Source organism: Fundulus heteroclitus, chromosome 20 (genome assembly GCF_011125445.2).
Source record: "Fundulus heteroclitus isolate FHET01 chromosome 20, MU-UCD_Fhet_4.1, whole genome shotgun sequence".
Taxonomy (NCBI): domain Eukaryota; kingdom Metazoa; phylum Chordata; class Actinopteri; order Cyprinodontiformes; family Fundulidae; genus Fundulus; species Fundulus heteroclitus.
In genome coordinates, this window is record NC_046380.1 from 24,375,922 (window position 1) to 24,400,391 (window position 24,470).

Here is a 24,470-nt window from a genome sequence, read left to right on the forward strand (position 1 = left end):
CACATTTTTATTCAGAATTTTTGTTTTGGCACAGAGCAAAATTCATGGTTCGTTCAATCATTAGGAGGTCATGAAAGTCCTGAAGCATCGACCAACACACTACCACCACCATGTTTGACAGCCAGTTTTGCGTACTTTCACTGAAATGCTGTCATAGTTTCACACCAAATGTAGCGGGACATAAACCTTCCAAAAAGTTTCACTTAATCAATTTTTTTTCCATCCTAAAAAGTCTTGTCGGTCAGTAATTTTTTTTCAAACTCTGCAGAAAATGTACATTTTCTGCAGTGAATTTCTCTTTGTTGAATCAGGAACAACAACCTTAACTAAGAAAAGTGAGGCCTGTGTTGCATTAGATGTTGTTCTGAGCTCTTTTGTCACTCTTGGAGTATTTTAGGCGGGAAAGTTCACCAAATTTCAATGTTCTCTTTGGGACCCCGTGGTTCACTGGGGTCCCAAAGCCTCAGAAATCTCTAAGTTACTTTGTTTCTAATGTGTTCTTGTGTTTCTCTGTCTATGCCATGGTGGATTGTGTTTTAAGATTTCTTAGTTTACTTTATGTGCTCAGACAGCTTCTGATCTGTCGTGTCTAGGTGTGGCTAAGTGAAATTGTATTTAGTCTTCTAAAAACGGGATTAATCTCAGTTAACTCATAATTTAACATGGGGGTGTCGTTACTTTCTCACACAGGACCAGGTTGGTTACGATAGCCTTTTTTCTCCTTAATAAATGCAATCTTTATTTGGAAATCATTTTTCATATTTACTCAGGAGTATTAAAAGCTTTTGGAAGATTTGAAACGTTTAAATTTGACAAAAAGGTAAAATTAGCCTAAATCTGTAAGAAGACTTTTTTTTACTGCACTGTACATAATATCCGTTCGATGAGTTTTATTAAAAAAATAACAAAGATACTTCACTCACTTTCTGAAGCAATCTGAGGGTCTTCACATGTCTAAACCCCAAAACATATACACATATTTAATCAGGGTTCAAACGGAAACGTGGTTATTTTTGACAAGCATACATGAAATGAAATGCTAGATATTTATACTCACAATTTCTCCGTATCCACCAGCTCTTTAACGATGTAAAAGGCTCTGGATCGACCGTCAGGCTGTAAACAGTCATATAATTAACTTTTAAATGGCTCAGTGTAAGAAGTAATTCAGGCATTTTGGTTTAGATTAGACAGATGCAAAGTAACTGTCTCGCCTCCTCGCAGCGTCTCAAGGCAGTCCTTAAATTCCTTATAATGGGAACAATCTTGAAAAGCCCATTATCCTCCATTAGTCTGCCTCTAAATCTTGATTTGTGAGACCTTTTTGCAATACAAGGAGGTGAAACACAGACAATCCACTCTGTATTGTATTGTCTTCCAGTTTCTTCACCTTTACCAGTCCTTGCAGGAAACCAGAATCTGGCTACTGAAAAAACTAAATAAATTAGTTATTTATCGGGTAATTATTGGGAAACAAATGTAGGCATGCAATTCAACTGATTTAATTAAATATTTTAAGAAAATTCAAGTTGAACATAAGTTGTTACTGCTAGTTGTTATTGTCAGCTTAATGGGAAAAATGGTTAAGCAAATACATATCATGATAAGAAAGTAAAAGTTTTCCTATGTGAAATTTTAGTTTACTTTGTTCAGGCAAAAAGGGCAGCTGGTTGGCTGTGGAAATGTCTTTCTGAGGCACAAATGTAGCTGTCTTTATTGCTGTTTTCGTCCAGATTCTGCGTTTCTGGGAACTAACCTGTCGGTCATGGTTGACGTCCGTCCCCCCATCTTCCTCCTCTGAGGTGCGTCCTTGGTCTTCATCCCCCGCCGTTTCTCCCCGACTGTCGCCCAGAGCGCCAGCAGCCACAGAGCACACGTTGTAGGCTTCTGTGTAGGCACTTTGGGAAATAACAAGAGGAAACTAAACATTACAAAAGAGGACACGAGCTGGCATCTAGGAAGAGTCGCATCAAGAAACTATTCAGACCTGGAATTAACCCGGCTTGTTTATAGAAAGACAGACAGTTTTAAGCAGGCTATTTAGACTTTTTGTTAAAATCCATCTTTAGGGATTCGATCTCAGTAACTGGCTTTAGATGTTTCATCAAAAAACACTCATGAACTGTCTTGTTTGCACGGTTGGTTTTTATGAAAATCTTGAAAAGTGAAAATGTGTTAAATGCAACGTCTCACAAAAGGATTCATATCCCCCTTTTCTTTCTTTTTTTTTTACATTTTGTCCAGTTACAACCACAAATTCCAATGTATTTTATATGTTAGACAGCTTCAACCTGATCCCTCGATATAAACTCCAGCACAACTAACTAATTGTTCAATAGTCACCTAATTAGTAAACAGAGTTCACATATGTTTCATTTAATCTCATCAGAATTAATCAAAGAAGCAGCCAAGATGCCCATGGTTGCTCTGGAGGAGCTGTAGAGATTCTCAGAGATTTTTTGATTGGAAAATTATTGCAATTTTTAAAAACAATGTATATCGTTGTATTATTGTGTAATTGACAAAAATAATCTCTTATGGAAGAGCGCTAAAGAGAAAATTGCTTGTTGAAAAAAGCCAAAGGAAGGAAAAAAAGAAGCAAAGCAAGCCTATAACTTTTTACAACTCCTTAACTCACTTAAATGATCTGGAAAACTGATCAAAAATAATGTAAATGAGTTTTAAATACGTTGTTGTGACTATGCATACCACCAGCTTAGCAGATATTCATACTGTGAATGCAAAGTTTCACTACAAATCTAAGTGACGTGTGCAAGTTAGAGCACATGTGACATATGTAGAGGTCAGATTCTGACATTTTATGATAAGATGACCATTACTGCTACACTAGTCAGTTATACCCTCACGGAAACATCCTGGTAATTAAATAAATCTTGTCACAACAGGTTTATTAAAATGAAGCAAGTCATATCTTCAAAAGATTGCAGATAAATTTTTATATTTTATATAACCCTGGTAAACATGTGCAAAAGCTTTCATATAATCTAACCTTTTCACAGAAAAAAAGAAAGAAAAATACATTTCTTTAATAAAATAACTGAACCCCCAAGTATTAAATCCCTCTAACTGGAACATTTCTCTTCAAAATGGGAAGGAGAAGAGAACATGCCTGATGTGTTTTGAGGCTTATAAGCCAGAAGGTGGTGAAAAGGAAATAGTTTTTGACCTAAACTTGCCCATATATACAGTCTGATAGATTATTAAAAACTTTACAACAAGAACTGTGATGCACTGAGGAGGATAATCGGGGAGGGGTAAAACGGGATCAAATAGATTTATGGAGAAAATTATTTATTTTTAAGAAGATTGTACTATTGCATTGCCTAAATTTAACCAAAATTTGGTTTTGTTAACCCTAATGTTTAAAATGAGCAAACCAACTGATTATTCTACATCAACTTTTTCTGTGTTACTCACTAACACTTGCTGCAAGAAAAATGTTGGTTCTGTTAATCAATTAAACCCATTGATTTTGTCCTGTTAAGACCTTTGTTCTCTACAGTACAAACTGAAAGTTTCTATTTGTCTCTGCTATCAGATGCATTTTAACCCCACTTAATATTGAGAATAAATCACAAGAATTTAATTTAAACATCAAAACCTCCTTTGCAGTCCTTTAAGAACTTCTGCATTGAATTATCACTATAATAAGCACATTCAGTGGTCAAATATAAAAGATTGAAGGATTGTAGAAGGCAATAAACTGGTTCAGAAAACCCTCCGGTGACAACTGCAGCCACCCAGGGACATGTGTTGGTGTTTTATGCAGCAAGCTTCTCTTTTGCAGGGAATCCGAAATGAATATGCTAATTGGGTTAACTCAGCGGGGAATGCAGCAATGCAAATAAAACCAGGTTTTTAACTTGCAGTCGTATAACGTTGTGTTCCTCCAAACGGATATCCGCCATGCCAACGCTCCTGCCATGTTTTATTCCCGGCGCTGTCGGCTTTAACCCCACTGAGATGCAAATAAGCTCCATACGATCCACATATGTGAAGTCTCCGCTTCACACACATTACAGCCTGCATGGCCCATTACTGCTTACTGGAACAAACTTTGAATGAGACACCAGGGGGCTGGAGTTAGGAAACTACAGCACATGAAAACTTTCTATATTAAGCTTTTATATCACTCCCAAAGAAACTGCTGCCACTCCTCACTCGACTGCTACCGCTCCAGAAGAAAGTTGTGCAGACACAAATCACACGAGGAGATAAAAAAATAATACCTCTACTTTTCCTCAGGCTCAGTTTCAAGTGAATCCATTAATCAGACATGGCTGACTATGATTTTTGAACTTATTATTAACTAATATGGTTTCTGCAGGCTCAACCACTTTTCCAACCAGCTTTTACAGTGCTGTGATGAAACCAGATTCACCAGAATCATTCGGAAATTTTGTGATGATGTGGAAGTTAGACATTCACGTGTATGTATAAAAAGACACAGAATCTTTTTTTAAATCATTATGTAAGATAAGGTGAGCAAACATCCTTTTTTATCCGGCAATATCCACTTTTAATGCTCTGTCCTGGGCATCCGGCAGGATTCATAGATAAAGGAGATGGAAACGCCCATATCGCTTGAACACGGGGGTGGAAGTAACAACAGGACAGAAAAAGAGACTTGCGAATTTCTTAGTCTCATCTGTGAAAAAATAAAATAAAGTGGTCCCTGCGAGTTTGCAACCTCTACTTCCAGTTTGTTGCAGCATGACGTCGCCTGGTTAATTCACTACAAACCAATAGATGGAAACATGTCTGATTTTTCTCACTCTACTGAGTTCTACTGTTCTCCAGTTTTGTATTGCTTGTCGTCATTGTCAGCTTTTAACTTTTTGCTCTCTCTCTTCTTTATAGAAGGTATACCTGGTCTGGCATTCTGTTAGCTGTGACATCATCCAGGGAAGATAGATCACCGGCTATTAACATCTAATGTAGAACAGATTACTGGATCAATGTGTGCTTCTGTGCTTTTTTGTTTCTCTTGTTGTGTCTCTGTTCTGTCTTCTGTAACCCCAGTCGGTCGAGGCAGATGACCGTTCATACGTTCAAACTCCCCATTAACGTGAAGTTTTTCCTTCACGTTAATGGGGAGTTTTTCTTCCCACTGTCGCTTCATGCTTGCTCATTATGAAGGATTGCTGCAAAGCCATGGACAATGCAGACGACTCTCCTTATAGCTTTACGCTTCTCCAGGAGTGAATGCTGCTTGTCAAGACTTAATGCAATCAACTGGGTTCCCTTATATAGGAAATCTTTGACCAATCTGTATAATCTGACCCAATCTGTATAATCTGGTTGAATTTGACTTTGTAAAGTGCCTTGAGATGACATGTTTCATGAATTGGCGCTATATAAATAAAATTTAATTGAAAAATTTAATTGAATTGATTCATATTCTTTTCTGCGACATTTTAAAAGTTTGCTCAAAATTTGCACAAGAATTAGATGGAAACACGGCTACTGATGCAGAGCCAGTGGACCAAGGACAGGAACCAGCTGTCTGTTGAGTCACTGAAGGGGATTCTGCTTGTGCATTATAACTACAAAGGCACTTCATGCAAAGAGTTTCATGGTTATGTGTTGGTGCAACCAAAAACTTCTAAGATCAGCTCTACAACATAATATAGGTGATAAGTGAAGGAGCATGAAGAAAAGAACTAAGTGAAGAAGAAAACTAAAGACTGTTGTATACAGGTTTTGTTTGTTAAGTTAGAGTCTTTGTGAGAGCACCAATTCTTATTTTTATTATTACATTGAAAAGAGAAGAAAGCGTATTTTACCAGACGATTATTCAAGATTCTTGTTTGTTTATTTGTCTAATACGACTTGAATAATGAGCTGTCATTTTCAAGGGTTAAATCTCTTTCACAAAAGAGTCATTATTTCTCTCATTGATGTATTTTTTGTACTTTTTTGTCTTGTGAAAGCCTAACTGAGGGTTATTTTTTTAACTATTCTTTCTAACCACACAGAGATGGGCGTACCTTACATATGTTAAAATCATAAACCTTCTTTAAATAAACAGAGTATTATTAAAATGTTCCATAACTGGGCAAAGTGTCCTCTTTTTTGCAAAAAAAAATATGGTTGCCCTAGTCAAAAGTTAATTCAGATTAAGCTATTACTCTCTTAGGTCAGTTGGGGTTACCAAAATTATTTGTATTTGCTAAATACTGGAAGTAGGAGTGGGGGATAAAATCTATTTGTGCATCTAGATGATGACATGGGCAATTCTGTTTTAAAAAAAAAAATCTAAATGTGGAAATTCAATCATCTTAACTGTAATTTATGACATAATTTTAAAAAGCCTGAATTTTGTGAACACTTGACAATGTCAAATGCACATCTAGACCCCTAGCATAGGCAGGCAGTGTAAAACTAAAAGTAATATATTTCAAAACATGCCAAACAAGATGAGCCATACTGCATGTTTCAGGAGTAAAACAGCTGACTGTTCCTCCGATCAACCAGAGTATTATGGAGCAAGCAATGTTAAACCAACCTCCTAACTCAGAAAAAGCAATGCTGATTAAAAAGTAGCTTCAAGCTTTACTGCTAGTCTCCAAGGTTTTTGCGTTACGGAGCACACTTTGGATATAATATCCCATCTGAAAGGTTTACACTGATCCCCACACACTACAGCACACCTGAAAGAGACAGGATCACTGAAAGCAGGTAAGGCAACTCTAAGCAGGGATGTAGGGACATGTATTGGCACAAATCTTTTTGGTGGCATACACAGTAAATTTGTCTGAGTAACATTTGGTCCCTCTCAAAAATAAACAATTTTTTTGAGAGGGACCAAATGTTATCTGTTTCTGAGTAAATTTACTTCAATGTGAGTAAATTCACTCAGACAAATTTACTTTGTAACTACACATTTCCTGATTAAGAGCTAGCGTGTTGTGCACCCCAAAGGGTAGTAAAGGAGAGTCAATTAGGAATGAGTAAATAAAGTGTGTAGCAGGAACAGCAGACTACTGAGAAGAATTTAGTTTTAGCTACAGAGGAAGTGGACAATCTTGGACTCATTTTTTTTCTAGTCCAAAATCTCCAGATCTCCACCAACATTTCTTTTTTAGATTATGTTTTTACTTTATTCTGTTTAATCACTTGATTAATTTATTTACATGTTGTCTAAAGTATTTTATCCCTCATTTTTTGATTGAACTTAAAGGTTTTGGAGTCTTCCTAATAACTTGCCTTGGGAAGTTTATATGACATTATATTACGACGATAGTCCTAATCATCACACACACTGGCCACTTTATAAGGTACACCTAGTTTGTACAGGGTTGGAGCCAATTCTACTTTCAGAACTCCCTAAATTCTTTTAGCATGGATTCAGTTAGGTGCCTGGAGCATTCCTTAGAGATTTTGGCCCATATTGACATGTGAGTATCACACACTTGCTGTAGATTTGTAGACTACTCATACATTATTCAAATGTCCCATTCCATCACATCCAAAAGGTGCTTTATTCATCTGAGATAAGGTGACAGTGGAGACCATTCGTGTGCAGCGTTGTCACTGTCATGGTGAAGGGAGTTTGATGTGATCTGAGGTTTGTGATATTGTGTATATTGTGCATTATCCACCTGGAAGTAGCCATCAGAAGATGGGTTTACAGTGGTCAAGAACGGATGGGCAGGGTCAGTAACAATATCCAGGTAGGCAGAGCATTCTGTACTGCATGGCTCAAACTGTATCAAAAAAAATCTTACAGGATTAATTCATAGCTTCATGCTGTTTGATCCAAATTATGACCCATCTGAATGTCATAGACAAAATCCAAACTTATTAAACCAGGTAAAATTATTAAATTTTTGTGACCGTGGGTGAATTGTAGCATCAGGTTCTGCCCAGAGGAGCAGCTGGTGGGGTGTACTGCTACTATAACCTGTCTGCTGTCGGTTTCAACAGGTCCTCTTCCATCAGACCCCAAAAGCCCACCGCGTGTTCCCATATTGGGGGTTTTCACTTTCCACCCAGCTTTACTCTTACGGCAAAAAGGTCCTGGTCTGAGGGTAGGACTTTTCAACAAGCCTGGGGCTTTGTTCAATGGGTAGGGTTGTGTGCAGCAAAAAAAAAACATCCACCACAAGGAAGAGTGAGGAGACGAAAAGTGTACAAACCTATAATTTTCTACCAGTAATTTGTTAGAAAAATAGTTTAAAGATGAGTCTAGGCAAGAAAGTACACCTCCAAACTTCATCTGTGCAGCCAGTTCATCAAGGCTATAAGCCAATTTTATTCTGTATTCGGACTTGTCGGGAGCAGCAGAGACCCACCGACATGCTGGTATCTCCAGAGAGGCTGCAGTGGGAAACCCCGTTGCTGCAGCGTTTAGCCGCCCAGACAGTCCGTGATTTCTCACAGGCTGGATCTGTTCGTCTGTATGTGTGTGCGCGTGTGGAACAGGGCAGGCTCTCTGATTTTCATTCCTTCTGTATGTCCTACAACCTATAAAACAATTTGCCTGCAATCAGAAATTACACCTGCAGCGGCAATTAAGTGGAAACACTGCACTTGGGAGGAGCACTGTATATTACAGGCTCTCCTAGCGGGTAGCTGCCAGATTCTTGAAATCCCCCATGTGAGTAAACCATCCAGCGTTCCTTGTTTGTCTTCCTGATCTTCACATATCTCATTTCTGTGATTTCTCCTTCCTGTGTTGTCCCTGTCAGATCCCCCTGTTGGCTTCTGTATTCTGGACATCGGCCTCCTGCCTCATCTCTTGACCAAGCCTGCCAGCCTCTGTCAATTCCTGGATTTTCCTGCCTTTAATGAAAGACTCCAAGCCTAGTCCTCTTACCTGTTTCGTGTTTCTGTTCCTGTCTAGAAACCTCTGCTCGGAGTGTACCTCCCATTACCGATTCTCTCACCCCTTGCCTAAGCCCTTTTGGAAACCTCTTCCCTTGGACTGCCTTACTGTATATGACCCAAGCCATGACTATGTTTTCCCCTTCAGGTCAGTTCGGATGAGTGGCAGGATACAGCTACAGCTTCTCAGTCTGCCTCTGACTGTTTGACCTATGCTGTCTTGTTGCCACCACCCGCTGGACCGGAGTGGTACTGCGGTTTTCCTCACAACTTCCCCATACTTCATTGGACTGTTTTACATAAAGGCCCCCAACAAATGGAAATGTGTCAAACTTAAAAGCCCCAGGCTTTGGTTTACCTCAGGGAAACTAAAATCTGGGGCTTGCAATTGAAAAAGGGCTAATGTGTTGTGGGCTCAGAGATGCAGTTATTTGCGTTAACCATACCTTACCACCATCTCATACTATCACTGCCCAATTTTCTTTTGACCCCTAAAATCAATAAGGCATTTTTGTCCAGACAACTGACACTCAGTTCTTTTGTCTTTTTCAGACCATTCTTTGTAAACTTCAGAGTTACTGGTGTGTGAAAATCCCAGTAGATCATTAGTCTCTAAAATAGCCAAATCAGCCCTTCTGGTACCAACAACCATGTTCTTCCTCCTTCTGATGCTCAGTTTGCACTTCAGCAAATCTCATTCACCATGTCTACATGAACTGAGTTGCTGCCATGTGATTGGCTGACTTTCTTTGCGTTGGATTGAACGGGTGTACTTAATAAAGCGATACATCTTTCTTTCGGAATATAGAAAACACCATACCTGACTATATGTTGGCAAATTTCTAAGCAGAATTAGCATAGCCATGCTTTTGTTGTACCGTCTTGCTGCATAAAACCACAAGAGACTGTGAACTATGAAAAGGGAAGCTCTGCAGACTAGAGAGCACACTGAGATTGTATCTCTGCTTGCTGTAGCAGACTGGCTGGAGAAGAGCAATGAGTCCAAACTGCTCCGACTATTATTCATCTTGAGAGGTCTGTATGATATGGGCAAAGCAGGCAGGAATGCAGAGGGGGATGGGAGCACATCAACACAGCATGTTTGATCATAAAAACAAATAACACCAAAGCAGAGAGACAAGAATCTCTATTTTAGAAACCAACGAGACAACCTTTTCCCCTGCACTGAACAGATAATCTATGAATGAAACAAGCCTGTTTTAACTTGGACATGAAAAGACCACCCCTACACCAACATTGTCTACTCTCCCATCAAACATGTCCTAACAGCACCTGCCACACACAGTAGGAACCGGAGTTCATTAAGGCCTCTGTCACACTAGTCTGTGTATATTTTGAACTGATATGTCTTTACTTAGTTTTTGACAAACATAAAAATACACTGACATTCCACTAAAAAAAATAGTGCAATGTTTTTGCAGTACCAGCAGGAGGCGGTAATGTTGACAATAACAATGTTACCGATCAAAAGAAGAAGATCCTGAGCATGGCTTCATAAATGCTAGGCAAAAGATTCAAAACAATTGTAGCTTGCGTTTCTCCTACATACTATAGTAATTTTTATTATATATGATATTTATTTCTTGAAGTTTAATGGTAACAGTCGGGGCAAAGTTAGCAGAAAGAGACAGAAGCAGAAAAAAAAAACAACCCAAAAATGTACACATTGCTGTTGTGGTTCTGAACACATCTTGTGGTCTTCTATACAATCTCTAGATATCCACTTCACAAGGATACACCATGATAAGAGTTTTTATACCAACAAAAAAAACGTAAAATGCAGCTTAGATTTTTGTGCTGTTAGTCATGAGGGAAATCAGAGACCTGTGTAGACGATGTTTCTTAGAGGAGAAACAAAGGGACTCAGCATTCTAAGGTCTTCAGCTCTGGAACAAACTTATTGATAACCTGAGACATGCGCAAGCTGCTAGCTCCTTTTTTCCTGTGCTGTGAAAACAACCTTGTTTACTGCAGCATTTAATTGAAGAATGACATCAATGAATCATCTCCTCCCATCACTAATGAGCATAGGATTGAAGACACTACTCTAAAAGACCATAAGGATCTAAAGATCTCCTTTTTACAATGCTTTGAAAGTTGTTTTATCTGTTTTAAATTAGTATTATAACATTTATTTATTTATTTTAATGCAATGCCTATGTGTTATAAACCTTTATTATTCCGCAAAACTTAAATGCTTTTCTTATTTCGATTTATTTCCTTTAATTTCCTGTGAAGCACAGTATTTCTGTTTTTCATCACCACAAGGACAATTTGTTTTTCATGTGTACAGAAATGGTTGTAGGAGCCTTCTGTCAGGCAGCTGACAGGACAGATAAAAGTGGTGGAGGGCCAATATTTTTTACTCTATTCTCCACACATTTGGAGAAAATTCGGGTTACTCTGGAAATTTCGGAGATCTCATAAAAAGAAATCTAAAACATAGGAACAATATCATTATTGATATCATAACTCTTTGATCCTGCGGTATATCTTGATATGTTAGACCTACTGCTACTAATAAAATAAAACTATCTAAAATGAAGAGTAGTTTTGAAGTGCGTATTTCCCAAAATATACTTTTGTTGTCATTCTACTAGACCTGCAGGTGGCTGCTTGACAGACAAGCCACACAACGCTTGCTAACAGTAGTTTTAAAACAGCAACACATTAATAGGAAAGTAATTTCGTCCATACCTTAATGTTTTGATTTTATTGCCATTTTCTAACACATTTAGTGCCTCATGGGCTCAACACATGGGGAGCGATGTTGCTCCCTCTCCATTAATTTCCAGTTTAACATATGCAATTAGGCAACCAGCCGCTTGCCCTCCTCCAGCCAAGCAATTACCGAGATTCGTGCACACGCAGGCTGGCAACACAACAGAAGAAAGTTGAATAATGTTCAACTTTTGTCACTGTCGCTTGGCACTACAGCCATTTATCTGGATCAGCCATGATTTGCGCCCTTAAAATGATGATATTCTCTATGCTGTATCCTTGTCTAAAATATAGGGTGAACGTGGCTGCATTTTTCTTTTGTAGAGTAAACATGAAAGCAAGATTTTTGTCAATTCCATCCAATTCCAATATATCTTCTGAATATTCATCCTTCTCAGTCACAGACTGCTTTGAAAATATCAAAAGCCCTCCAATTTCATAACAGATAAATAATGTTGTCTTCATAAATGTTAAAGGAATAAACACATAATTATCCCCTTCACCTTGATGAAACAAATTGGTTTTCCAGGTAACAGCCAGTCATGGTTGAGCCAAAAAAAACAAACTCTAATTTCAGTCCTGATTACATAAACTTTTATTTCCAAGTGGTCCACATTCTACAACAGACCCAGATGTGTAAATATGCTGCAGACACTTGTTCACATACCTTTCAGTTTCCAGTTCTGCTAAGTTTAAATTCATCTCAAACCCAGGGAGGCTCTTCATGTCCACGTAACCGTCCGTCTCATTCGCTGAAGACAAGACTCGACTGGGACGATCAAAAAAGTTAGCCAGTGGCGTCTGCAAGACAGGCCTCCGCTGCGGCACCTGAACGTTCTCATAGTCCGAGCTGAGGGCGCTGAGGGGAGGAACGTTCTCATAATCTGAGGTATCAGTGTTGGGGAAGGAGATAGAGCGGGGCTTGGTCAAAGGGAGAGGTGCAAAAGGCACTCGGGAGCGGTCCTCGAAGGACTCCACTCGGACAACGGTCCTGTTGAGGAAGGCCACAGAGTTCCCTTTCCTTTTACTCTCTTTGTAGAACAGGAAGGTGGGTAAAGGCTCAGGTGAACCCTGAGCCTTGTTTGCCGGACGTAAATTTAGTTGTGGAGAACTACTAATGCTCTGCCTATCTAAATCCAAGCGTCTGCCGGACGTGCAATGGCTGGACTCAGGCGAGGACTTCGAAGAGGACGGCTTGGCATCTGTTCCAGACTTATGTTCCGTTTTCCACCCAAACTTAAGCAGAAAGCGCTTAATTGAGGATTTCTTTTTCCTGTCTTTTTCTGAAGAGTCTTCCCTAGTAAAAATTGAGGGGGAACTCTTGGTGATAGGCTTCTTGGTGATATAGGAGAGCTCAAAGGGAGGAGGAATATCCATCAAAGAAGTAGGTGTGGATAGGGCACTAGATGACAAAGGAGAACATCTGGAGAAGCTTTCAGATGAGGAACCACCATCTCTGTGTCTGTAAGAGCTTTCCTTGTAGATACACAGAGGTGTGTTGTGTCCCTCCATGGACAGGGAGCGTGGGTACAGGGATAAATACTTGGGTTTGGAATAGCTCTTATGCCGCATTGAATTTAACACTGGGCTGCTGCTTGACGCAGGTTGTCCTAATCCACTAACATAGGTCTTGTGGAGGAACTGTACTCCCCGATCCCCCATAGCAGTGCAACTCTGCTGGGACAAAGAGTGTGTTTGAATGCCAGTAGCCTTGTTATTCAAAGTAAAGTCTCTTTCAGTGCATGAACTTTGCCTTGGCTCCTCGTAAACATGCTCATCAGTAATATGATGTTTCACGTCACTGGTCTCGTCCAGAAAGGGCACAATGTGACCCTCCAGATCATCCTCATCTTTGAAGACATCAGAGTCATTCATGGATAGCAGCTGGCTCTCAGAGAAAGAAGACGCCATTGAGGTGTCCGTGTCCGTTGGCACCGAGATGGCAACCTGTCTGAACCTTGCCTGGCAGTCCAAATGGTTCAACATGTCCTCCATTTCATTAGCCTTATCACCGATGCCATACTCATCCTCTTCCTCAATGTTATCACATTCCACCAAATGTCCATCTTCTGTTGTTTCGTTGTATTTTCTGGCTGATACTCCAGCTCTGTTTACAGCAAAAATGCTACTTTCTGAGAGGGTAGTCGGCATGTTAATAATGTCGTCTGAACATATATAAAAAGGCTCCATGGCTCCGTGACAGGCTTGTTTGTGGTTTTTAGGAATTAAGTCATACAAACTAACCTCCAGCTGATTTTCACCCTTTTCCCTAATTTGATGGCCACACATCAACTTCAGGCTATTGCAACACCTATCAGGACTTTCATGTTTCGCATCGATGTCCATCATTCTCTCGCTAAGACAGAGTCCCTTCTCATCAGTAGAAGACTCCGATAAATCATCCACGGTACTTCTGTCTCCATTTGTCCAAAGCTTTTCCTGCTTGCCGGCGGAGTGGCAAGGCAACCTCTCTTCGGCACTATGAACAGAAATCTCTCCCATTGAGAGGCCATCTGTGTCAGCCAGTGCCTCACCTCCATCACAGACTTCAGCATCCATGTTGTCCGTGTCATTCATCTCCTCTACCCCCTCGGAGTCAGAAGTGAGTCTGTCGTCACTAACCCAAGGAGTTTTCAGGTGGTCGGCCTCCTCTGTGAGGGCACTGTCTGCTAATTTGCAGTCCTCATCCATGTTTTGGCTTTCATCTTCCTCCTCCTCCTTTTCCACCTCCGTCCGTCCACTGTTCACTGTCCCCTTCCACATAGTTTTTAAATGTGTTTTGCGGTATTTGAAACTGTAGACGTTAATTTGTTTATTTCCAGGTGATGCGTTCACGATGACTTTGTTCAGACCATTCTGTTTCACAACTACTTCTTTACCCCCTCCATAAGACGTTCCAGCATTGCCGTTACTGAACCCTCCTTGGTTGCCATTTAAAAGCACATTGACTTTAGGTTTTGGGGCTACAGAAGGTTTAGGGCCCCTGGATGCAGACATAAGAGGGGAAGGCAGCTTCAGGCTGGCGTGACGTACAAATCTTGGCGCTGCAGCCGCTGAAGGTTGGGTGCAGTCTAAAAGAACAACAGGAAAAGGAAACTGTAAGATTATTGACTTTAAAATAGCTTACAGGGTCATTTGTGTGTCGCTCCTGTGACCTAAAATGGCTGAACAACTCACAAAAGCATTGAACTTAATGGTGTGTGTCAGAGTCGTATCACTGAGATCATGGTTAAACACTTTCTTGACAAAATGTGTAAAACAAACTAATTTCCTGCAGGCAATCTACTACAGTAACCACCCAGGTAGTAAAATGGTTTAGCCAAACGGAGAAAGCCAACAATGTCTGGCAAAGGTTTAGTATGAGTAATGAACCAAAATCGACCCATTTTTCGTCTCAGATCGGTGCTAGCTAAATTTAGGCTCTCGGGGTTTGTGTTATGAGAACAAGACTTGAACTCCTGAACACATAGAACCTGACCAATGTACGCTTTATAGACTACTTCTTTAACCCACATCCTGGGTTGATGCTGTTGGGACAGACATCAATTAGTTTTAACTAAACATTGTGAGCCAGTTTGTTGGGTTAGAAAGGAGACTAGAAGGAGGTTTTACAGACGACCTTTTTCATCTGGACAAACAACCTAATGGGAGTACTCTAAACCTCTTCTACAGGAGGAAATAAGAGTGTAAAATTAAGCTAAATAGTAATTTTATTGTCTGTTAGCCGTGTTAATAACTTTAGCTCACAGCAGGAACAAAAGTTAGTTAATTCAAGACAGCCTTTTAGATGCTTCATAGGGCAAGCTAGCATTTCAATTTTGATCAAAAAAGTGGTCATGAGATCAATATGGACATACAATATTTAATAAATAGTTATATGTTGAGAATTAATTTTGCAATCCCATTCGGTTTGTCCAAAAAGTCAATATAACAATACAAGATTGTCTTTATTTTTATTTTTGTTTGAAAGCGATAGCTTTTATGTGCTTAGTAGCTAGCACAAGCAGCTCCTTTTGTAGTTATGTTTAAAATGTACGCTCTAAATAAAAAAGTCAACACAGACAGACAATATTTTAGATAGTGGTATATGCCAAGAATAAATAGTAGTCATTAGCAAAGGTCTTGAACAATATTGTGGTTTTGTCTTTATTTGTTTTATGTGTTCTTTTGCAATGCAGTTTGGTGAAAAGAATAAAAATCTAATAATCCTGCTGTTGCCTTTCTATGAGGTAATTGTGTGTTTATCTTGAGCATGCTTGCTCAGAGAGAGAAAAATCATGAATCTTAGTATTTTAAGCACCTCTAAATAGCCTTGATGTCCCATATAAGTCTCTGTGGTGGAATTGTAACCTATCCAGAGTGTTTCGTGCCTATCTCCTATTGACCACTGACATAAGCCCTGGGCTTCTATGACCCTGCAAGGATTAAGTGGATATAGAAATGGAAGGGTCACCTGTTTTAATCTAAATATTACTAGTAATCCAGGTCATGGGTTATTCCTTTGAAGTCACTGTTTGGTTGACTCAGTGTTAAACATAACCCATTATTTTTGGTAGAAAGCCTAACATAATATGCTAGATCAAACCCATAACCTAACTTTGTTGTGGTGAATCAGCCCAGCTCTGAATCACTTTTCCACTAACCATGTTCAGTGATAAAATGGTTGTAGTTCTTGCTTAGCACCAGGTATTTGTGTTTCCACTGCCATAAGTTCTCGCTCTCTCACTGACTGGTTCTTACTTAGCAAAAACTTTTTTACAGACCAGAGGAAAGAACCACTTTTGTCAGGAACAGGAAGCGCAGAGGCAGGCTGATGGAGACCAATAACCTATCAAGAAGTTTGTGAGCGTGATAGTTAATTCTCTACAGTAATTTCAATTTTTGATTTGTCTAATATAAGACAAAAAACTGTCCTCTGCATTAATAAAAAGTCAGATTAGAAGTGAAATAAAATAATTTCTGCTCTTGACACTTTCTATTTTGATATTACCTATCAAATTTGCTGCATGCAGTTGTGCTGAAACCATAAACACTATTTCTGACTCAATTCTATAGCACAATCAGTCTTTTAATGTGTGCTGTTAATAAATCATGCTCTAAACATTGTGATTAAATCCTGTTTTCCAATGAATATGGTTCAGACCAAAGAACAGCTGTTTGGACTCATTCCCTAACTCCACTTGTTTAAAACAGCCGTTAAAAAGTAATATGCTGATACTATGTTGTTTTTCCTCCTATAGTTTTAAAAGAGCCATTTTCATTTTAATGAACTACTGAGGGAAAAAAGCAAAAATGTCCCAACACCTGGCTTCCTCAGCCAATCTTGATCAATAGGATGGCTAATTTCCAAAACTACAGTCAATTTGTTGAAAACTGATGCTATAGAAAGGCGATAAAGAAGTGGTAATGAGTAATGCATGCTTTAACACAGTTCCAAAAAGAATACAAAGAGGTCTGAGGGATTTCCCTGACTCACTTCCTGTGATTCAAGCCAAAGAGACCCCCGTCAGGAGGCCTTTACAGCTTTAAGAACAATACATGAAACAATAGATAAAAACCATTATAAAGCTAAATATGCGATCTGTAAATTTTGTATTCAATCACAAAACATAACTTTGAAAAAGGGTCGTTATCATATGAAAACTGGTAATTTGATCAAATATTCAAAGTTTTTTTTTTTTTTTTACTTTTAATACACAACATCACAGCTAATACTTGGGATTTAAAAAGTTACTTAAGACTATCCATCAATCACTAGACTTAGATTTGTTAATTGCATAAATCAGACACAAAGCAAATGATTTAATTGAACAGCACTACTTTTTTTCCCTTTTTTGTTCGTAAGAGAAATAAAGAGCTCTCCTCCTGGAGCTGGTCTCACAGTTCCCTCGTAGGAATGTAAAAAGGGAAATATACAGTGTCTAATATTTTTTCGCCCATACTCAATGGACAAATAGTGGAGACAAATGGTGAAATCTGATGGGAACTGTTAACCGTATAAAAAAAATAAATCATCTCACCTGTGTTCATTTTTGCGCGTCGACCACCTCCAACATCCCACCCGCAAAAGCAGCCGCGGCGCACGGACGCTGGAAGCGGATCCGGGCAGTAAACTCCGCTGAAATGTCCGCACAGACGCTGAGCGACTGCGCCAGTTTCTCACGGCGGCTCCGTCTCTTTTCCTGCTCAGCTGATCGCCTGCGCGTCCGGCAGCGCGCAGGACGCGACTGGAAACCAAATGTGGAGGCTTGATCCGCGCCCTGATAACCCACACACCAGCACCGACATCCCTCTGGCGCTGCAGGTCCGGGCAGGAGCCGAGACTACCGAGAACCGTAACATCTCCCCGCCAGCGCAAATTCAAGACTGATTAGTTGTTGTTTTTTTATGTGCCATCTCTGGCAGAGATAAGGGCAAATGTCTATGCTGCAGATGACGGGACGGTTTAATGACGTTAAAGCTGTGTAATAATCCTATTAGGAAAAATGACCCTATTTCATAATAACATCTGACGGTATTAACTTTTCATAGAAATTCACTCTGCAACACAAATCAGCCATAGCCCAGAGAGTCTTATTATGTCTGGCAACAACTTGATTATTATATGTTGTTATGAGTATGTTAATGAATGAAACACAATTTAGTATATTAAACTAGAGCTTTCCCACATTTATCTGGATTTTTATGAAATATCCATTTCTGCAAAGAAATTAAGTTAGACAGCTAAAACACGATTTTATCAAGTGACTTAAATTCTCCGCAATTTTCAAAGTGTACTTAATAAAATAAGTTAAATTCTTACAAAGTCAAATAAATGTTTTCTCTGAAATTAGTTTGTCTAAATTATACATAAACCTTATGTATAATTTAGTAATTGTTTTAGTAATTGGTAATTGAATATCTGCACTGTAAACAGTCCCAGAGACTGCCAAAGGTTTGATGGGGCCCTGACCCTAACCAACATTCACATATGGGGCCCATATGGTGGAAAATAGGGGTTGTGTGGGATTGTCCACATAATTGCCTATTTGAATTGGCTTTGTAGGGTTTATGCAGGTTTCTGGATTAAAAAGTGGACCAATATGGGTCCAAGCATGGTGGCACAAAATCGGATGAATTTCTTAATACCCATTTTAGACCCGACTAAGGTTTCCATAAGGTCTTCAATTAGTTTTGCCAAAATATATTGTATTTAGACAACTCAAAGGGCTCCCGTCTTAGTACCCGCCCAGCCATAAACTTTAGAGATGTAAGCAAGATTGTATTTTTTGTTCCAGTTAAGTCCATCCCCTAATAGTCACCATGCCTTGCCATCTGTGCATTGTGCATTAACACAACATGTGTTATGGCTACCTATAGTAAGGTAACTTAAAATATGATAATTTATTGTGGCCGGGGCCCACTGTTGGTTTGGGGTTGATGGTCAGTGGTTCAGCTTGCTTGTAGCTTGGGCTGGCATTGAGAGGTTCCAACAGGCCTGATTCATTTTTATTATTATCCCTACGTGCAAGCTCATATTGATAAGCATTAACAAGGAATGGATTTCAATGGCACATACTAGTTTAAAGGAGAGGATCCCTTCTGTCAAAAAGGATGTCTCTGCTACAACCCACAAACATATCAGCAACACTGTTCTCTGGTTGAGTTGATCAACATCATCCTGAAATAAATTCTAACCAAATGTTAAACACACCGCAGTCCTCTCAAGACACGCTTCCACCATAGACTTTGAAAACCAGAAACCCCTGACACTCAAATTGCATTTGGTCTGAATGCACCATTAAAGTATGTTCACTCCGAACACGATTAAAGGGAATTTGTCGCTTGACATTTCACTTCTCTCTCACAAACAATTCACACTGACAACACAGTCAGTTTTCCCCAGCTTTCTTCACTGCGTCACCAAATAGGAGGTATATCGTAACAACATAGCATTTAACAAAATTGTGCTGTTTGAAACTTCTGTGTCCTTTGATGTCAGTACAGATGAACTTGCCCGGAGATTAATTTTAAGTGAAACTAGAGCGTACAGTCTGTGCTAAGTAACAAAAATTCAGACGTGCGGTGATGGCGAGACAGCATCACTTTGGCATGCATAGCTTCGCGCCCTGTTCAATGTGTCGAATGTAAACATAACTTAACCCTGAGGTAGTCGATGCCAATGAGCAGCACATCTCTTAGCTGTGGCTTTCTGCAATTAAGTTTAAACTTGCCATTTATTAGATTAGATTTCAAAGGTTTGCATTCAGCTTGTATCAGCAAAGAGGCTAATGCTAAAGTGAAATTTAGCCACCCGAGCTTCTTAACCCTGAAGCAGTTGTATCCAACAAGAACATAGATGTTACTGTCATGGAAAAGTTTAGCATGCCTCCTTAAAGGCAAAAGTGGTTGATTTTTTTCTGGATGTTTTCCCAACTTCCTTTTTCACACGACGCCCCCTCTACTGAGGCCCTTCCTCTTCTTCTCATAGATTTGAACGTTGTTTTGCTTCTTGCGACTCTCAGCCATGTTCAAAGTTTCCGGTGAGAGCAGCGGAGCTACTATGAACGGCTAACACTGAAGCTAACCGCTAAGCTAATTGGATATATAAACACTAGAAGTGTGCGTGCGTGGCCAGCAAGCGGAAACTAACAAGGAACGTGCGCGAATGATTGGCATGTGGGACAACCAATAGAAAAGGCGATACCCCTGGGACTCGAGGAACAGAAGGGGTGAGGACAGGAAAGCTTTAACAGATTTGTAGAGTTTGAATCCAGGTTTGTCTAGTTTAGAGACAAAGCTAATGTTAAAGTCAAACTTGCTAGCAAGCTGGACTTCTTAACCTTCAGAGTACTTGTTTCCAGTAAACGGCACATTTAGCTTCACTTTTTAGGTGGAGGTTTAACGTTTTAGAATAAAAATTTTAAAGTTTATTACTGTTTAGGTAACATTTAGTTTTATCAATCACATTCCATTTTACTTTTTTAACAAACCAGACAAACAACTTGATTTTAATAATTAATCAGTCTTGTTGACTCACTACAATAAAAAAAAATCGTTTGGAATAGGACTAATTTATTTGTCTTCAAGATGGTAAATTAACATGATGCGTACTTTCAAATGTTGATTATGATTTGCTGAGTTATAATTCTCACATCAGTTTCATTGACTGAATTCTAACAATTTGTTTTTAACAGTGTGACTGTGGTAATTAATAGCATGTCATGAGACTATATTTCTCATGAAAGTATCCTGAAGTTGGAATAAGCCTCAACATTGATAAACCAGCCTTGTTCCCACTGCACACCCATCTGTCTATTTGATTGCTGCACAACAGGCTCTTTTTTTTTATTACAAAACAGGAAACTGCTCTCCCTGTTTCCTGCTCAGCCCAACTCCACATCCTTAGCAGCCCATGGACACTATTTTACCATACATTCACTGTGACTCAACAGCGCTGAAGTAAAGGAGGCTTTCTTTTTTTTTTAAGATTAAATTATGGTCAGCTGGGGAAGATTTATAACACCAAAAAACATGTGTGCAGCGCACCACGGCAAACAAACAACTGGATTAATAAGGGTGGTGACTGTGAGGCTGATCGGAGCAGCTGCAGAGGGGAAAAAACAGTGGGAGTGTATCACAGGTTGTTTTGAGTCACCCGTGCATTGCATGGAGCAATTTCATATTTGGGTCTATTTGTTTTCGGAGAAGGCTTGACCTCGTTTGTAAAAAATGCTCCATTTTTACATTATCATGCACACGCACGATTAGTTTTAGATTCAAATTTCTTAAAAGGAGGCTTAAACAAAACCCACAAGTCTCTGAGAACAACACAACAGGTCATTCGTTTATATCGTATTTAATAATGTAATTTCACAGTTAGTGAACAATGTCCTCGTGCATCATCACTCTCAGCGGCAGAACCGGGCGGCAACAACTTTCACATAAAGCGAAAGTTTGTAGTTCTCAAGGAAAGGGCTGTAAATACAACTGCAGTTGCTCCTGTATATGAAAATGAGCCCATCGTGCCGCAGACACGTTTATATTAAAAGTGAGACGCTTGGATGACTGAACCTACAAGTGCAATCCATCTGAAGCTTTGCTGCCCATTGAAGGCTGAGGCTTTCCGTTTCAATACTACATAATGATTAATGCATCACACTCAAAGGGCAAAAGTCAATCCCTCTCTACATCAGGCAATCAGCTTGTGGCTACTGGCATATGATTGTCATTCTTTGAGAGGCACACTGGTACAATAGTTCAGTGTGATAAAAAAAAAAAAACATCAGATTTAAACAAGAAACTTTTTCTCTCTTTTCTGTTGTTGCTACTTTTCCCCCAAAAGCACCACAAATGTGCTGTGACTAAGTGGGTGTTCAGCTCATTAAAAAACATTATGTGGCTGCACCTTTGGCCCTGTTTTTGCCGGGGCAATTATTGTGTTTTCATCTTGAGTCAATAAAGGGGAGGATGATAAATTGTGCCGTGTGGCTCCAACCAGCACTGACACATCCTCTCAGAACACAGAAAAACACGTATTTGTTTTATTTTGGATGAGCAGCAGCAGGCCTCACATGTAAACTTATAACCAAAATGCTTGGAGGATGACGTTTGCATGACGTTGTTGTCATCAAAACCCTTGGAACTGTAGGGATTAGAACAACCAATAGCATTTCAAGGTTGTGGTCTTCTATATGATGCAGGAGGGGATAACCGAATTTTCTGTCAATCCGTAGAACGTGAGGATCGAATATTGCGTGTATGCAGATTAATAAAGCAGATTATTGAGGCATTGTAAATTCAAGTTCAGGTAGCTGACACACATAAGGTCACTCACACATTAAGCCAGTTTAATGTTTTAAAACAAAGTTTTACATAAAGCTTAATCTGCATTTACAACACTGCATGTTATACAAATACATGTGGGATTTAGAAAAAAACTGAATAATATCCTCCAAATGCATGTTAGCTAAGGACTTTTGCTTTTACTGTAGAAATGCCTCATATGTAGGTCTTCTGGTTAAATATTTACGCCTTGTTTTTTTTTTTTTTTTTTTTTTACTTTTTAATTGATCTTACACAAACAACAAGTGCATGTTGTCTTTAGAAAAGAGTGATAAAAGATGCCTTGGGACTGGGTTGAAATCATCTTTCAGGGTCAATTAATTATGTCTTGCCACAGATTATTGGTTAGATTTGGGTCTGAAAAGTGGACTGGACCATACTGATGCACGGATATGCTTTGATCTAAACAATTTCATTGGAGCCCAGGTTATATGTTTGGGGTAGTTTTCCTGCTGAAAGGTGTAAAAGTCCGTCTTAGAGTTAGGTCTTCTGCTGCTTCTTTTCTTTCAGCTCTGTCCTGCATTTAGCTCAATTCATCTTCCTGTCAACTCGCTTAACTTAGTTCTATTAAGTTCAACTCTGGTTTCATCTGACCATACCACCTTTGTTAATGTGTGTGCTGTCAGTTGTGGCAAACTGGAAATTACCCTTCTTATGTTTTTCTTCTTGTTTCCTTCTATCCATAAAGACCAGATTTTTGAGTGCATCACAAAAAGTCAACAGATTCTTCCACCTGAGCTGTAACTCTCTGCAGCTTCTCCAGAGTTACCATGGGCCTCTTAATTGCTTCTCTGACTCGTGCAGTTTTTGCACGAGTCATTTTGTTATGGTAGATAGCCATGTGCCATAGTGGTGCAATAGTGTTGCTGTTTCCAGGGATAGAGGGAGCAGACATCTGTGCTCAAAGCTTGAGACAATGTTTCACAATCTAACTCTGCTTTAAACTTCCACCTTTATTTCTTTAAAGGATTCAGATGTCATTGCACAAATGTACTGTTTGTCAGTGACATGTTTATTGTAAGCAACAATTGGATGAGAATAGCTTGCAGAAGATTTCATTTATGGAGATCAGCATGCAAAAGTGGGCTTCAAAACAAATGCGAACCACACTTTTTAGATTTTTATTAGCAAAACTTCCACTTTACAATTATGTCATACTTTGTGCTATGGGGGTCCATAAAATTAGAACAAAAGTGCAATATGGCATGTGGTTGTAACGTAACAAAATGAGAAAAAAGTGACAAGGCCCTGTAGTAACAGCCTGCATAGAAAACGTAAAAAAATAAATAAAAAAAAAAGACCCGAACATGTTTTTTATGGTTTTTGTGATTTTGCCCTATTACATTTCAGTCCCTTAAAAGAAAAACAGATGAAACCATTAAATAACTGATCTTCCTATTGCTACACTGAAATTAATGGAGGGTGTGTGAGTGAACCCATATTTATTGTGTTTATGCTGTTACAGGTAAAGGACACGGCAAAACATTTTGAAAAGTCTGACCCCGAGGTCGCTCTCTGCTTGTGGGTCTCCTGTTTGCGTCAGGCGAGGAAAGAGTGCGTCTGCTCCTCTCTCCCGCTCCGAGGTGAAACAATAAGACTGGGACTTAAAAAAGGAACTCCATCTTGATATAGTCCTTCCTGTGACTGTTTTCTAGTCTTTCAGCAAAGAACGCACAGGGTGTGGTCACTGAATTTAAAAAGATAATCCCTGATATTTTCAACTTCGACCTCATTGTCCTGCTGAAGGTTTACGAGGGGGAAACTCTTACTTTGTGCTGTCTGCGTCTGTTTGCTTTTAAAAATGTTTTGATTTTTTCACTTGGCAATTCACACTGGATTTCTCAACACTTTGGTGGAGAACCAGAGTAGTGTTTGGCCCAGGTTTCATTTGAGATTTAGATCTTTATCAGGAAGAACTTAGTTTACAGGAATGAAACACGTTGCTGTTTTGTTTTACACCCAAAAGACACGTAGACGGCATCCTACACATTGAGTTTTGGGGACTTTTTTTTGCACTGTTTAGTCTTTAGGACATGTAAACTGTCGTTGAACCG

General features: G+C 39.3%; 1 protein-coding gene across 1 annotated transcript in view; it reads right to left on the reverse strand.

The window, feature by feature from the left end:
• LOC105927117 (FYVE, RhoGEF and PH domain-containing protein 5) overlaps positions 1-17,932 on the reverse strand; it is a 35,828-nt gene extending 17,896 nt beyond the window's left edge. Inside the window, exons 1-5 of the mRNA XM_012863725.3 lie at positions 17,613-17,932; positions 12,260-14,663; positions 1,757-1,898; positions 1,058-1,116; positions 924-954 (exon numbers count right to left, since the gene is read on the reverse strand). Of these exons, the coding sequence (XP_012719179.2) occupies positions 924-954; positions 1,058-1,116; positions 1,757-1,898; positions 12,260-14,663; positions 17,613-17,622 (2,646 nt within the window). The 5' untranslated portion in view covers positions 17,623-17,932. The remainder of the gene's footprint in view (positions 1-923; positions 955-1,057; positions 1,117-1,756; positions 1,899-12,259; positions 14,664-17,612) is intronic.
• Between the last annotated feature and the right edge of the window lie 6,538 nt (positions 17,933-24,470).